At 37.7% G+C, this 14122-nt stretch overlaps 1 protein-coding gene across 1 annotated transcript in view; it reads left to right on the top strand.

Annotated features, from left to right (window-relative positions):
• The window catches only part of LOC114642847 (ret finger protein-like 4A), a 33027-nt gene extending 19149 nt beyond the window's left edge, over positions 1-13878 (top strand). The window contains exons 5-8 of the mRNA XM_028791607.2: positions 7329-7355; positions 7437-7463; positions 7595-8086; positions 11390-13878. Coding sequence (XP_028647440.1) covers positions 7329-7355; positions 7437-7463; positions 7595-8086; positions 11390-11850 — 1007 coding nt within the window. The 3' untranslated portion in view covers positions 11851-13878. The remainder of the gene's footprint in view (positions 1-7328; positions 7356-7436; positions 7464-7594; positions 8087-11389) is intronic.
• The last annotated feature ends 244 nt before the right edge of the window (positions 13879-14122 follow it).

Here is a 14122-nt window from a genome sequence, read left to right as displayed (position 1 = left end):
GTTCATTTTCAGTCTCTCCTCCTAATGATATCATCATTAAGAAACTTTCTAGTTTCCACCTCCATAACATATTCCATGTTCACTCATTCCTCTTCTATTCTAATGCTGACAAACTTGTCCGTGCTTTTATTTCATCCCACATCGACTACTGTAACTCCCTACTAGCAGGTCAGTCAGTTATTGTCCAACCTGCTACATCCTAACACAGGGTCACGGGGGTCTTCTGGAGCCAATCCCAGCCAACACAGGGCGCAAGGCAGGAACAAACCTCAGGCAGGGTGCCCCTACTAGCAGGTGCCCCTTCTTATCTTATATCACAGCTCCAGTTAGTTCAAAACATTGCTGTAAAAACTCTTACTCAGATTTGCAACAGCAAACACAAAATATCCATTCTGCTCTGACTCCCCTGACTTATAGGACTGAATATATTAACTCATGTATAAAGATTTAATTGGCCTTACTCCACACTACATCAGTAACCTTCTCCATCATTATGCTCCTGTCTTCCCACTACAGTCCACTGAATCTGGCAATCTCATTGTGCCCCAAACTAACCTGTTTGTTCAGAAAGACATTCAGCTTTCCATTACTTCTTTCAGTTTACCCTCTCTGTCCAGGTGCTCATGATGATTTGAATTTGTATTAAAATTATGTTAATTTTTCATGTTTTAATTATTGTATTTTGTAGATTTTGTACTTTTATTCTGGTTTATTGTTCTTACTTTGATTCAAACATTTCTGTTTCCTATATTTATCTTTTATTTAGCATTTTGTGCTGATGTTATTTTGTACTATCCTGTACTGATCAGTCTTGAAGACTCAGATAGCATCTCTACAATTTATAAAAACATTTTAAAGTCCCTTCCTTTCAAAAACACATAGCCTTATGTTACTCAACTGGAAGAATCCCAACCCCACCACTTTTAAGTCAGTGGGGTAACTGATGTCCCATACTATGTGAAACTGGTAAAAATCAAAGTATCACATGGGGATGATCTGTTCAAAGCTTTTTTAAAATATGGCATCATGTAATCAATGACATTTTAATATAATCTTCTATATCAGGGAAAAGGATACTTATCCTTCCTTGCTGCTTCAAAGATATGATTTGTCAGATTGGCTTTCCTCTCCTTCTTTTATGGTGGGAGTTAAATTTTGGTTTTGTTAAGTTTGTTTGATTATATGGATTATTCTTTGTTTTATCCATCCATCCATCCATTTTCCAACCCGCTGAATCTGAACACAGGGTCACGGGGGTCTGCTGGAGCCAATCCCAGCCAACACAGGGCACAAGGCAGGAACCAATTCCGGGCAGGGTGCCAACCCACCACAGGACACACACAAACACACCCACACACCAAGCACACACTAGGGCCAATTTTGAATCACCAATCCACCTAACCTGCATGTCTTTGGACTGTGGGAGGAAACCGGAGCGCCCGGAGGAAACCCACACAGACACGGGGAGAACATGCAAACTCCACGCAGGGAGGACCCGGGAATCAAACCCAGGTCCCCAGGTCTCCCAACTGCGAGGCAGCAGAGCTACCCACTGCGCCACTGTGCCTCCCTTCTTTGTTTTAATTAAAATTAATAAAAAATTATTGTGTGTGTGTGTCTTTTGTTGGTATTGTTTCACTCTCACTCTCCTAAAGAGAGTAAGAATTGCATTGAATGGTGTACACATGACAATAAACTTAAATATGTGTTTTTGTGGTATGAACCTGAATTTAAAACTAAACTTTATCAGATGGAAAGTATTTTTGTTTTGCTTGACAGGGCCATACACAGAAAATTGATCAAAACTATTTAATGATGTTAGATCTTTTACAATACATAAAACATGCACATAAATGGCAGGCTCCATCTCAGGGTTGGTTTTTCCGCTTTATTGCTTTGACATGTATTTATCTTGTTAAAGAAAGATCAGATGACAGATAATGTATTTGACATAGTCACTATATTGCATGTTTGACCACATTTAAGTGTTGTTATTTCTCTCTGTAACATCTTAACTAGAATGTGACTTGTTATGGAAAAACAGAGGCAAGATGATGCAATAATTAGCACTACTGTGCCACAGGGACTTTGGTTCAAAATCAAACTCAATTATTGTGTAAAGTTTACACAACTTTCTACTGTCTTTGAAAGTTTTTCTATGTATTTCACTTTAATTACAGCCACCTAGATAGATAGATAGATAGATAGATATATAGATAGATAGATAGATAGATAGATAGATAGATAGATAGATAGATAGATAGATAGATAGATAGATAGATAGAAATTTGTCTTTTTACAGAAGTTCTTTAAACAAATACATACATACATACATACATACATACATACATACATACATACATACATACATACATACATACATACACTATGGCCTGTACACACACCAAAATGACTAAAAAGCAAGAAAATTGAAATGAAATAAAACTTCTGACTTGGCAGTCACAGTCACAGTGATGCATTATGCAGTTGCATTGCCATACGTATAAAGGAGCCCCTGCAGCATTTCTTCACACACTTCAGCTGAATATTTTGTTGGTTGAAAGTTCCCAGTGTAAGTGTGTCAGAGTGAGAATGTGCAGCATTGTTAATAATTAATGACACCAATGATCTCCAAGGGATTAAGACTGTATCCCATAACTGTGCTTGCCCTTTTAGTTAACTTGTTGATTTGATGGGCCTTGCCTGAAGTGATTTTACCAGCCCAGCAAACCACAGCATAGAAAATCACACTGGTCATCACAGAATTGTTGAAGATGTGAAGGATGTTACTACTCACATTAAAGGAATACAGTCTCCTAAGGAAAAAGAGCCTGCTCCGCCCTTTCTTACGCACTTCCTCTGTGTTCTGAGACCACTCCAACCAGTTCATTAATGCAGACCCCCAGGTACATGTAGGAGTGGACCACCTCTTTATCCACTCCTTGAAAAGTGACCAGAAGAAGAGGTTCTTTGCTGCGGCAAAAGTCAATAACCAGTTTCTTGATTTTGCTGATGTTAAAGATGCAGATAATTCTCTTTGCATACTTTATCTCATACCCTTTATCAATACACCCCATAAATGCAGGATCATCTGAGAATTTCTGTAAGTGACATGACCTGGTATTATATTTATAGCCAGAGGTTTACAGAGTGAAGAGAAAAGGAGACAGGACTGTTCCTTGTGGTGCTCCAGTGTTGCTCATATCCATATCAGAATCACAGTTTGTGGTCTACCTGACAAGACAGTCCATTATCCAGGACACCATCGACTCATCCACCTACATATCCCTTAATTTACTCCTTAACAGGGATGGCTGAATGGTATTTAAGGCACTGGACAAATCTAAAACATAATCCACACAGTGCTGCCTGCTTTGTCCAGGTGAGAATAAGCCTCATGGAGCAGATAGATAATTGCATCCTCCACTTCAAATGTTATTGTATAGGCAAACTCCAGTATGAATAGTTTACAGAATGAATTGACTATTCAGTGTTTAAATAACCAAAAGTTGTGTTCATTCTCACTTATCACTTTAGATTTCATATTAGCCAATAGATCTCCTATTATTACTTGGTACCCTGGGAATAGAACAAATATATATTCATATAATTATATGAATAGTAAATACTGGCTGACCAGGTCACTACATTCTCATAAAGTATATGATTTCTAAGAATTTGGTGTTTGTGTCATAAGAAAAAACAGACAGTATATATACCGTGGCTGCCCGTTTGTCTGTCCAGGATTTTAAATCCCCTGTAGCTCTCAAACCGTTTGACCTATTCATCTGAAATTTGGTACACATATACTAGGTGATGTCTACTATCAGCTTTCGGGGTGATGATTGACCTCCAAGGTTATTCCTCTTTTAATTTTTATTTTATTTTATTGTAGAATCAACTCTCGGCAGCAGCCAGCAAGGCGCCGTTCTCATTCCCTAACACCTTTGCCCTCACTTCCCCTACCTCTTTATATCTTAAATCATTCTTGAGGCAGATTGAAGACTTAAGTGCCAACTTAAGTGAAAAATGAAAGAAAACGTAGTAAGCAATTGGAACACAAACACTGACTTAATCAGTTTTAACGCAATAAGATGCCGACGAAATAAGAGAAGAAGCGAGCTGCTAGGGTGGAGAAAAGAAAAGCTGCTCAGGAAGCAACAAGCGCATCAACCTCTGAGCAAACACAAAAACTATGAATGCTCAAGTCAAGTGTATTCACTGCACGTCATTATGCAGTGCGCCGTTACTGGTATATATATATATATATATATATATATATATAGGACAAACGTCAAAAAGAATCGCAACACATATACAGGAGCATCAAAACACCGTCAGAAGGAAGGACTCACAATCACTGATTTATACACACACAAATTCAACCGGACATACATTTAAGTTGGACAATGTACAAGTAACATTTAAGGCCAGTACTAAAAGTGAAAGGGAGCTGGCTGAATCTTGGCTATCAAACGAAAATGCCATTAAGAGACATTTGGACATGAACCCAGCATATGCAAACTTAAGAAGAAGAACATCCTCATAATAAATAAAACTGTATGACCAACACCCTCCTAACCCCACCCCATTACCCTCCCTCCCCACCTTTTCTATATATTGCCTTTGATTCTTGTATGTCTAATCATTATCCTCTGATGACAGCTCCTGGCAGGAGCTGAAAGCTCAGGAATGAAAACTACTTTATGATATGCAATTCATTCTCTCCCTTTGTGGATCTCCAACTACAAATATGCAACCCGTATCACAAACCTTCGCTTCCATATATATATATATATATATATATATATATATATATATATATATATATCTCATTGGTGCAAATGAAAGTGACAACAGGTGCACTGGAAAGGCAACAACAAGACTGTCCCCAAAATGGGAATGGTTTTGCAGGTGGTTGCCACAGACAATTGCTTTCTCCTTAGTCTTACTGACTGTTTTTTCTCTAGTTCTATTAGTGTCCTTGTCACTACTGGTAGCATGAGGTAGAATCTGCAGCCAATTCAGGTTTCACAGGCAGTCCAGGTCCTCCAGGATGGCACATCCATATGTGCTGTCACAAGGTATGCTGTGTCTTCCAGCAGTCTCAACAGCATGGAGGAGATACCAGAAGACGAGCCATTACATGACAAGAGTTGGACAGGGCTATAGAAGGGCATCAACCCAGCAGCAGGAGTGGTATTTCCTCCTTCATGCGAGAAGGAACATGAGAAGCACTGCCAGACCCCTACAAAATGGCCTCTGACTGGCTACTGGTGTGCATGTTTCTGACCAAATTGATAGATACAGAAGGTGGCATGAGGGCCCAATGTGTTCTAGTGGGACCTGTGCTCATAGCCCATCACTGTGCAGCTCATTTGGCAGATCTGCCATTGGTACCCCATTCTCTTCACAGATGAAAGCAGGTTCACACTGAGCACAATGTGACCGATGTGAAAGAGTCTGGAGATGCCAGGGTGAATGTTATGCAGCCTGCAACATCATCCAGTGTGACCAGTTTGGTGATGGGCCAGTGATGGTCTTAAGAGCCATATCCTTGGAGGGTCACACAGGCCTCCACATGCTAGGCAATGGTACCCTGACTGTTGTTAGGTACTTAGTTGAGATCCTTAGAGCCATTGTCAGACCTTACGCTGGTGCAGTGGGCCCTGGGTTCCTCCTGGTGCAGGACAATACTCTGCCTTATGTGGATAGAGTGTGGAGGCACTTTCTGGATGACAAAGTCATTGATGCCATTGACTAGCCCACAATTTCCCCAAGCCTGTATCCAATTGAGCAATTCTGGGACATTATGTATTGGCGCATCTGTCACAACCAAGCAGCACCACAGACTGTCCAGGAGCTCATCCAGGTCTGGGAGGAGATCCCCCAGGACACCATCTGCCATCTCATGAGGAGCATGCCTAGGCATTATCAGAAGTGCGTTGCGGGCACGTGGGGGCCATACATACTACTGAGTCACATTATGAGTTGCTGCGATTAACTTCATGCAACTTGGATCAGCCTGTGATTTCAGTTTTTGGCTTTGCTTTTTGGTGTGATGTTGAATCCAATTGTATCCAACTTGCTATATCCTAACTACAGGGTCACGGAGGTCTGCTGGAGCCAGTCCCAGCCAACACAGGGCACAAGGCAGGAAGCAAACCCCGGGCAGGGCGCCAGCCCACCGCAGGACACACACACACCAAGCACACACTAGGGACAATTTAGAATCGCCAATCCACCTAACCTGCATGTCTTTGGACTGTGGGAGGAAACCGGAGTACCCGCAGGAAACCCACGCAGACATGGGGAGAACATGCAAACTCCACGCAGGGAGGATCCGAGAAGCGAACCCGGGTCTCCTAACTGCGAGGCAGGAGAGCTACCCACTGCGCCACCATGCCTTATTTCATATAATTGTATTATTTGAACAAAAATTCCTGTATATTCATTAGGATAGATTTGGATTTCACTGAAAAACTGAAGATCAACTGAAAGAAGTCATTTGCATTGTGAAGGTTTTAAATAAAAGTGAACAGGAGTATACACTGAGGGACAAGGGACAGGAATGGTGGAATGCACAATATGTATGAAAGATATTTGCATGGAATGCAGCAATTTGAGTCAAAAGTTGAAATAATACTGCACCCAAAAATACAGATTTTTTAATCCATTACTTATCCCATGTTTTTTTAAACAAAGTGAGTCCATGTAAATTCTAGCTTTTAAATTAAAGACAATGCTCTTAACCAATGAAAGGGCACAAACATGGAGTTCTTCAATTCAAAATGTCAAAGTCACTTAAAAATCATTCACATTCAGGAACCACTCTCATTTTCTGGAAGTAAAATTTTTGTATTTTAGTAAAAAATACACACTTTTTGGACATTGTTGATGTACAGCTGGATAAATGATATGAGGTTCATGTGACATGAGAAATTTGAGAGTTTTACTTTAATGGTTTAATATTGTTTGCTGTTGTTCAACCTTTGCCTCAGCTGATCCCCTTTGAAGCCTATATATTAGAAACATTGTCATCTCCATTCTTGATGAAAACATGAGCTTAAAAATTAGTCACGGCCACCACTACAAACAACACAGTGTAAGTTTTTGGGCAGATAATTCCTTAAGATAAACCTAAAATTAAGAATTTGCTTTTTAAATTAGCAGTCTCTAAATATTTTTAAATAGTGAAATAAGACCAAACACATCTTTTAGTGAGATTAAATAGGGTTATAATGTAGTGAGGTAAATGCTTTTTAAAAATGTAAACAAGGTAAAACTGATATATTTGATTCACGCTTTTTCTTTTCTTTTGTCTCTAGAGGAAAGTGGATTTATTCCAAACAGAGGTAAGAGCTGAAAATCTATCTGACAGTTTACTCTAACTGCTAATGACTTCAATGATACTGATTATTTTTACATTTTTCTAGTTTGGAAAAATATACAGAAAGATGAAGGTAAATTGTTCTTTTTTAAATAGTGGTATTTTGGTACAAATGTGAAATAAATTTGATAACTATTCTTTATTGATCAGAAAAAGGCTCATTTTGACATTAATTTCCTTTCTTCTGCTGCCTGTTCTCTACAGTTGATATGGTCCTGTTACCTGACACAGCACACCATGAGCTTTCTCTGGATGAGGATGCATCACAAATACGATTCAAAGGAAATACACAAGGCCCAGACAGGTGGTACTGTGTCACAGGCAGCGATTGGTTAATGAAAGGAAGACACTATTGGGAGGTGGAGGTGGGAGAAAAGAGCAGTTGGGCACTTGGACTGGCAACTGAAGAAATCAAAATGAGTAAAGTTATACCAGAGAGCCCTGGAAATGGATTCTGGATCATTCGTCTTTGTGGGGGGAAGCAGTTCGAGGCTGTCTCAAGCACAGTCACCGAACTACAAGAAAAACCCAAGAAAGTGGGGGTCTACCAGAAAAGCGATGAGCTGTCTTTCTACAATGCAGAGTCAAAAACAGTCATTCATAAATTTTCTATTGAATACCACGGACTACTGTATCCTGTCTTTAGCCCTGGGTCACGTGACAAGGGACCTCTGATCATCAAAAAAAAGGAAACAGGTAACATACAGTATTATTAATTGAAGAATAAATGTGATATTTAACTCAACATTTGCTTTTAATTTTTCACATTAATAGTGGTTTATGTACTTCTTAATCAAACACAGTCTTACTGATATACAATATATTATTTTATCTTTTCTATAGGAAAAATGAAAATGTTTACATTTTTAAGACTAATTACATTTTTATATAAAAAATTAGGCTTCGCTCGCCAACCCCCGTGTTTGGTTTTCTGGATACACTCTTTTAAGATTTTTTTTTCTTTGAATTGCTGCTATTTCATTAGTTTCACTTTTATTTCAGAACTTCGTTAAAAATAATTTTTGGAATCTTTTGAGTCCCATCATGCAGAATCTTTTAAATGAGGTCTGTGAGACATGTGTTTAATGACTTTGAACCATAATTCAGGATAGGTTTGTCTGTTTTGAATTTCAGCACAGACAAAGCGATCTACATCATTAGCAGTTAATCATTTTTTTTGCAAAGTAACCAATAAATGCATGTGAGGTACACCCCATTTTTGAAATCCTCTGACTTAAACTTCAAAGCCTTACAATATTTACATACTTCTGACATATCACCTGTGTCCATATATTCGATCTCCATTTCATTATATTCACTTTTTTTGAGTAATAATTTCCGTTTATTTGTGCTACTGTGATCTTTACTTTCTTTTTTTTGATACTTTCTAATTTTCTGCTTTCATATTCTTTAATTTTCTCCACATGTGCATCGCGCCAACATTTTTTTTGAGCCTTTTGAATTCCATTGCTTTCATAATCTTTAACCTGCTCTGCATGTGTATAGCGCCAACGTTTGTGAACGTCTTTATGAAGTTCTACTTTGTCTTTTACTCTGTCTTTTAATTCTGAGCCCAATTGGATGTGCTTTTTTTCAATTCCACTCCTTCCGGGCTGATAATTACTTTCTTTATTTTCTGAATTTGCACCTAGATTATTCTTTTTTGCATTTTTCCTCTCCAACGCTTTTGAGTCTCTTTTCTCCACGCTGCTTTCTTCTTCGCTTATTCGTCGACATTTCATCTATAACATATTGTTCTTATACGCTTTATATGCACTGAGAGCCCTGGATCTGTGTGTGCTCTGCTCAAATTCTATACACGACTGAGTGTTTTGCTGCCTGTTGTCTTATTTGATATTGGCTGTTAATAGGGTGTGTCTTACAAGAATCTCATGTTTTACATCCCTGCGAGGCGGTCCTGAGTCAATCTCTTGGCACAAAGTCTCATGTTTAAGGTCCCCGCAAGACGCTCTGTGGCCGATCTCTTTCGTCTCACTGGTCTTTTAAGTGTCTTCCGTGATCTTAACGTGATGATCATGTCTCGTCGCCCCACTGTTTCTCTGCAGGATTTTTTTTTATAATAGAGAGATAATTTTCAGAAATCCACAAGTAAATTCAGAGACATTAGTGAAATTTTTTCATAGCATCTCAAGCACTTCTATTAGGCTATAATAAAATCATTTGATTTACTATGGCAGGGCATTCAGTAGTTACTCTTCCTACCTCACAGCTCCAGGGTCCTGATTATTTGTCAATCCCTGTTACTTTTATCCAGTTACTCTAGTTTTCCTCATAGGTTAACTGGCTTCTCTAAGTTGACAAAGTGTCCATTTTTGTGTGATGAGCTGAAACCCTGCCCAGGGTTGGTTACTGCTTTGTATCCAAAACTAATTGAACAGGTTGTGGAATAAGTGGAGTAGTAATAATGGAATTCATGGGTGTCAAAATTCATGAATTCATGTATGGGTGTCAAAATATTTTTTCTTATTTAATTTAAATTTGGAATACTACATATTTGTGTTAATATTTTCAGATTTTTTTACTTATTTATCCATACTCTTGCTGATTGTGGAAAGGTCCCCACTCAGATGGCAAGAGGTTGCTGCAGCTAGGACATTACCTCAACAGCACGGGGCAGAGGAAGGCGAAAATAAACTCTTTGAAAATGACATTTGCACTAATTATTTTTTTGAAACTTAACATTATATTTAGCATTTGCTTCAAGATTCTACTTCTTCAATATTCTCACATGTGAACTTTAGATGTGACTAGAAGCCACCTCTTAGGTAGGGTGACCTGCCAAGTGATTCCCCCGTCTCCCCCATTTCCACAGCTTTTACTACATCTCATCTGTGCTGCACAGCTTATGTTGTGTCTTAAAATCAGCCACATGATGGTATGGGGGGGGGGAGGGGGGTTATATGTACACAGACAAGCATTTTTTTTTACCAACGTCAGCATTTATTCATTGACTCTTTTGAACTCTGAAGTTTCCTCTTATCACACTTTGTCAGTACTCAATGGTACTACTTGTGCTTTCTTAAGTGACTTAGATGATCAGTCTGATGTTTCCTTATGATTGTTTAATTTCTCGGCTCAGGATCCTGACCAGGATCTGTGTTATTGACCACTGCCTCACTTGTTCCAAGTTTTTGACAAATTTCAACTTCACATCATTTTACAGGGGTTGAATAATGGCTCTGTCAAATTTTTCGTGATATACTACAGTTCTTGTTTTTTAAGCAGATTTTTAAAATACTGTTCTTTTGACAAAAACAAGTTATTGCTTGCCTTTGTGTTTTATTTCACTTGTATGGTAAAGTCATACAATACACTATACAAGGCCACATTAAATATTGGCAGTATTATTTACCACAAAGGTCAGTACAACAAAATGTTGTCTCATGCCTAGCTCCTACTATCACTTTGTCAAATCAGAACCATCCACAACAGTCACTATGATCCCCTTTTTAAGTCAGGATTGTCAAACTTGAATCCTAGTCCCAGCAACTGGTGACCTTTTTCTAGTGCTAAAGGACCATATGTAGTTTGACTTAATTTTACTCAGCTTGCTTTATAAGAGTCAGAAACCTTACAAAAACACCAATTCTGTTAATTGGTGCTGTTAATAAAACATTTCATTTTTGACTTGTTAGTACTCTTATGCTACTACACAATAAGCACTATTAAGTACTCAAATCTTACAAAAGACCAGGTTCTCAAAAGAAGCTTAAAATTAAGGGTAAACAAAAAGGTGAAAGAAGCACTAGGAGATGCTATGTAGTTATAGGTACCATCTCCCACTACATAGGATCTAGCTTTAAAAATCTGTTGGTGGTTAAGCACACACAGTATCAAGTAGAAACCTATTTGTGGAAGAAAACAAAATCAGTTGGACTCACTATGTTAGCCATTTCACTGTGACTCAAATAAGGTGTTATTCTCTTGCTCATATTATATCTTTTGTAATCTTACAATCCTTTTCTCCTTTTTCTACAGGGTTTATGTTTGCTTTAAATTCCAAGGCAATCCATCCAAACTCCATTTGTGAGCTAGAAGGTCAATACCCAACAGAAGCAGGCATATTGCCTTGTGTGATCGGAAAAGATAAATTAACAAGTGGAAAATTCAACTGGGAGGTAGATGTTTGTGAGAAGAGCTCATGGGCCTTGGGAGTTGTTTCACATACTCACAGCAAGAAGACATCAATTCCTGAAAATCCCGAAGATGGTTATTGGATCATAAAGATGTCTGGTGGCAAATTTCAGGCTGTCTCCAACACATCTATTAACCTTTTAAGAAAGCCAAACCAGGTGTTGGTGTTTTTGAATTTTAAAGATGCAGAATTGTCATTTTATGACACTGAAAAGAAGCATCTCATCTACAGATTCCAGCTTAGATCATCCTTAAAATTATACCCCATTTTTAGCCCTCCAGATCTGAGGTCAAGGACCAAATGATTATCACTAAGCTTGTTATTTAGGGTTTTTATTGCCTATCTGACAAATTCAGAAAATGTTACAATTGTTTTCATATTCATATGTTACAGTTGGAAAGGTTTAGGTAACTTGCTGAAGGTAACACAGTATGTAAGTCCAAGGCAGGGATTGAACAAACATCTTTGTGACAGTTCAGTATCCAAACAACTAAGCCACAATTCCTACATTCATTTAATTTTATGTTTTGCTACATATTTTTCTATTTTCATACACTTACACAAACATTTTAGGATGACTTTAGGAGGAATTGCATGTTAGTAGAAGTCATGTATAATTTGAGTTGCAGCATCATCCAGGTGAAAAGCAAGGGATGTGATGCATTTAATTTTCGCATGAGAACTGTAGATCTTGAAACCAAAATTGCATATGATTGGTAGAGTAATAACCAGTTAATTGACTCAAATACACAAAATACAGCAGATCAGTTGAACTGAACATGCTAAGCACAAGGAAACACTGAGGGGCCACTGTAACTGTATATTGTCACTTATTAAAAAGGACCGGGTATACCAGATGCAATCCAGCTAATAACATTACCTAGCAGTCCATCATGAATTGTCCCAAACACAACACTCATACTAAGTCTAAGGAAATAATAGTATCATTCCTGACTCAAATTATACTTATTATGTTAAGGGTGATCATATATCTATCTATCATATATCATAGTTTTTAAAAGTAATGTTAACTGCAGGTAGCTGGTTTAATTCCTTTGATCACCTAATACACAGTTTTTAATCCTTTCCAGAACTTTTACCATTCACATACTGTACTGATGATTTTCTTAGGTCAAAATCTTTTTGAAGCTTCTCTTCTGTTTTTAGAGGTTTGCAGCACCCTCCTGGCACAATATTACATTATTTTCTTGACTTTTTTGTTATTGCCCATTGAAGATGGTGGAAAATTGCCATGCTTTGTATTGTCAAACTATGTTTACATTAATAATTTATGCTTAATTTTAATAATAATAATATATAGCTTCAAGCACTGCTGCTATTGTATTATAGTTGTAAATATGTTTTTACAAATTTAGTTTGATTACTTTACATCAAAGAGTTCAACTCACAAATTGATTTAAAACCTAAAATCAAATTCAGAGGTAACACTCCAAAATTTTGCCCTAATACACGCTGGAAATGTTGCTTGTGGCTTAAGCATTTTTCCATTTAATGATTACATTTTTAATTTATAGTACTGTACATTGTAAAGTCAGTATTACTGTGTTTAGTTGATGTTATAATTTAACTCTTTGCTTAGGAGGTTTTCAGTTTCTCCAGACATATTTTATTTATGTAAAATTCCTTGGCATTATAAATGCAGTTTGTTCTGAATGTGTTCAACAGTTTTTGGTCTTGTATAGTTAACATAATACTTCTTCAATGTTATGTCTTCAATTTTGCCAAACTTAAAAAATGTTCTTATTCTCATAAAAAGGCTATACCTCGGGGAATTCTGACAGAAGACTGGATACGGTGAACATGATACACCCAAACATGCCTGATCTAAATCGTGAAATTCTGGGAATCATGCATGAAGATGTAGGATGAGAATTGCTAATCAGGCTCACTTTGCACAATTGGTTAAAGTCAGTTTTAGTGCAAGGGTTGCACACAAAGCAATGATATGTAGGCCTCAGATTTTAATGGATTATAAAATAAAAATGCAATTAGCTACTGAATGGCAACATGTTCTGCGGTGGGTTGGCACCCTGCCCAGGATTGGTTCCTGCCTTGTGCCCTGTGTTGGCTGGGATTGGCTCCAGCAGATCCCTGTGACCCTGTGTACGGATTCAGCGGGTTGGAAAATGGATGGATGGATGGCAACATGTTTTTATTATATATAAAGTTGCATATAAAGTTGCATACTCAGTACAAGCATTTAGTGATAATGGTGTGTCAGCAATGAGATGGGACCTATGGCTGCATGGAACTTTATGTTTATGTTTAACTGCTTATATAAGTCCTTTAAAATAAAATATCTTGATATAAACATTTTGTCTGGTATTTTTTCTCTCCATGTGGAGGGCAGGATTTGGGTTTACATTTCAGATATCCATGAGTGAGACTCAGCACCATTGGTACAAACCATATCACCATACTGAATTGAAAGTAACCTATATGTAATATATGTGTCAATAATCATTTTTACATTTTTTTTAAATTAAGTTAATTTTTAATTATAATTTATGTGCTCAGTTTTAAACAAGGGCATCATAGGCATGCCACATCTCCAG

Source organism: Erpetoichthys calabaricus, chromosome 2, assembly GCF_900747795.2.
Source record: "Erpetoichthys calabaricus chromosome 2, fErpCal1.3, whole genome shotgun sequence".
NCBI classification, from domain to species: Eukaryota; Metazoa; Chordata; class Cladistia; order Polypteriformes; family Polypteridae; genus Erpetoichthys; species Erpetoichthys calabaricus.
This window is presented reverse-complemented; position numbering and strand designations above follow the sequence as displayed.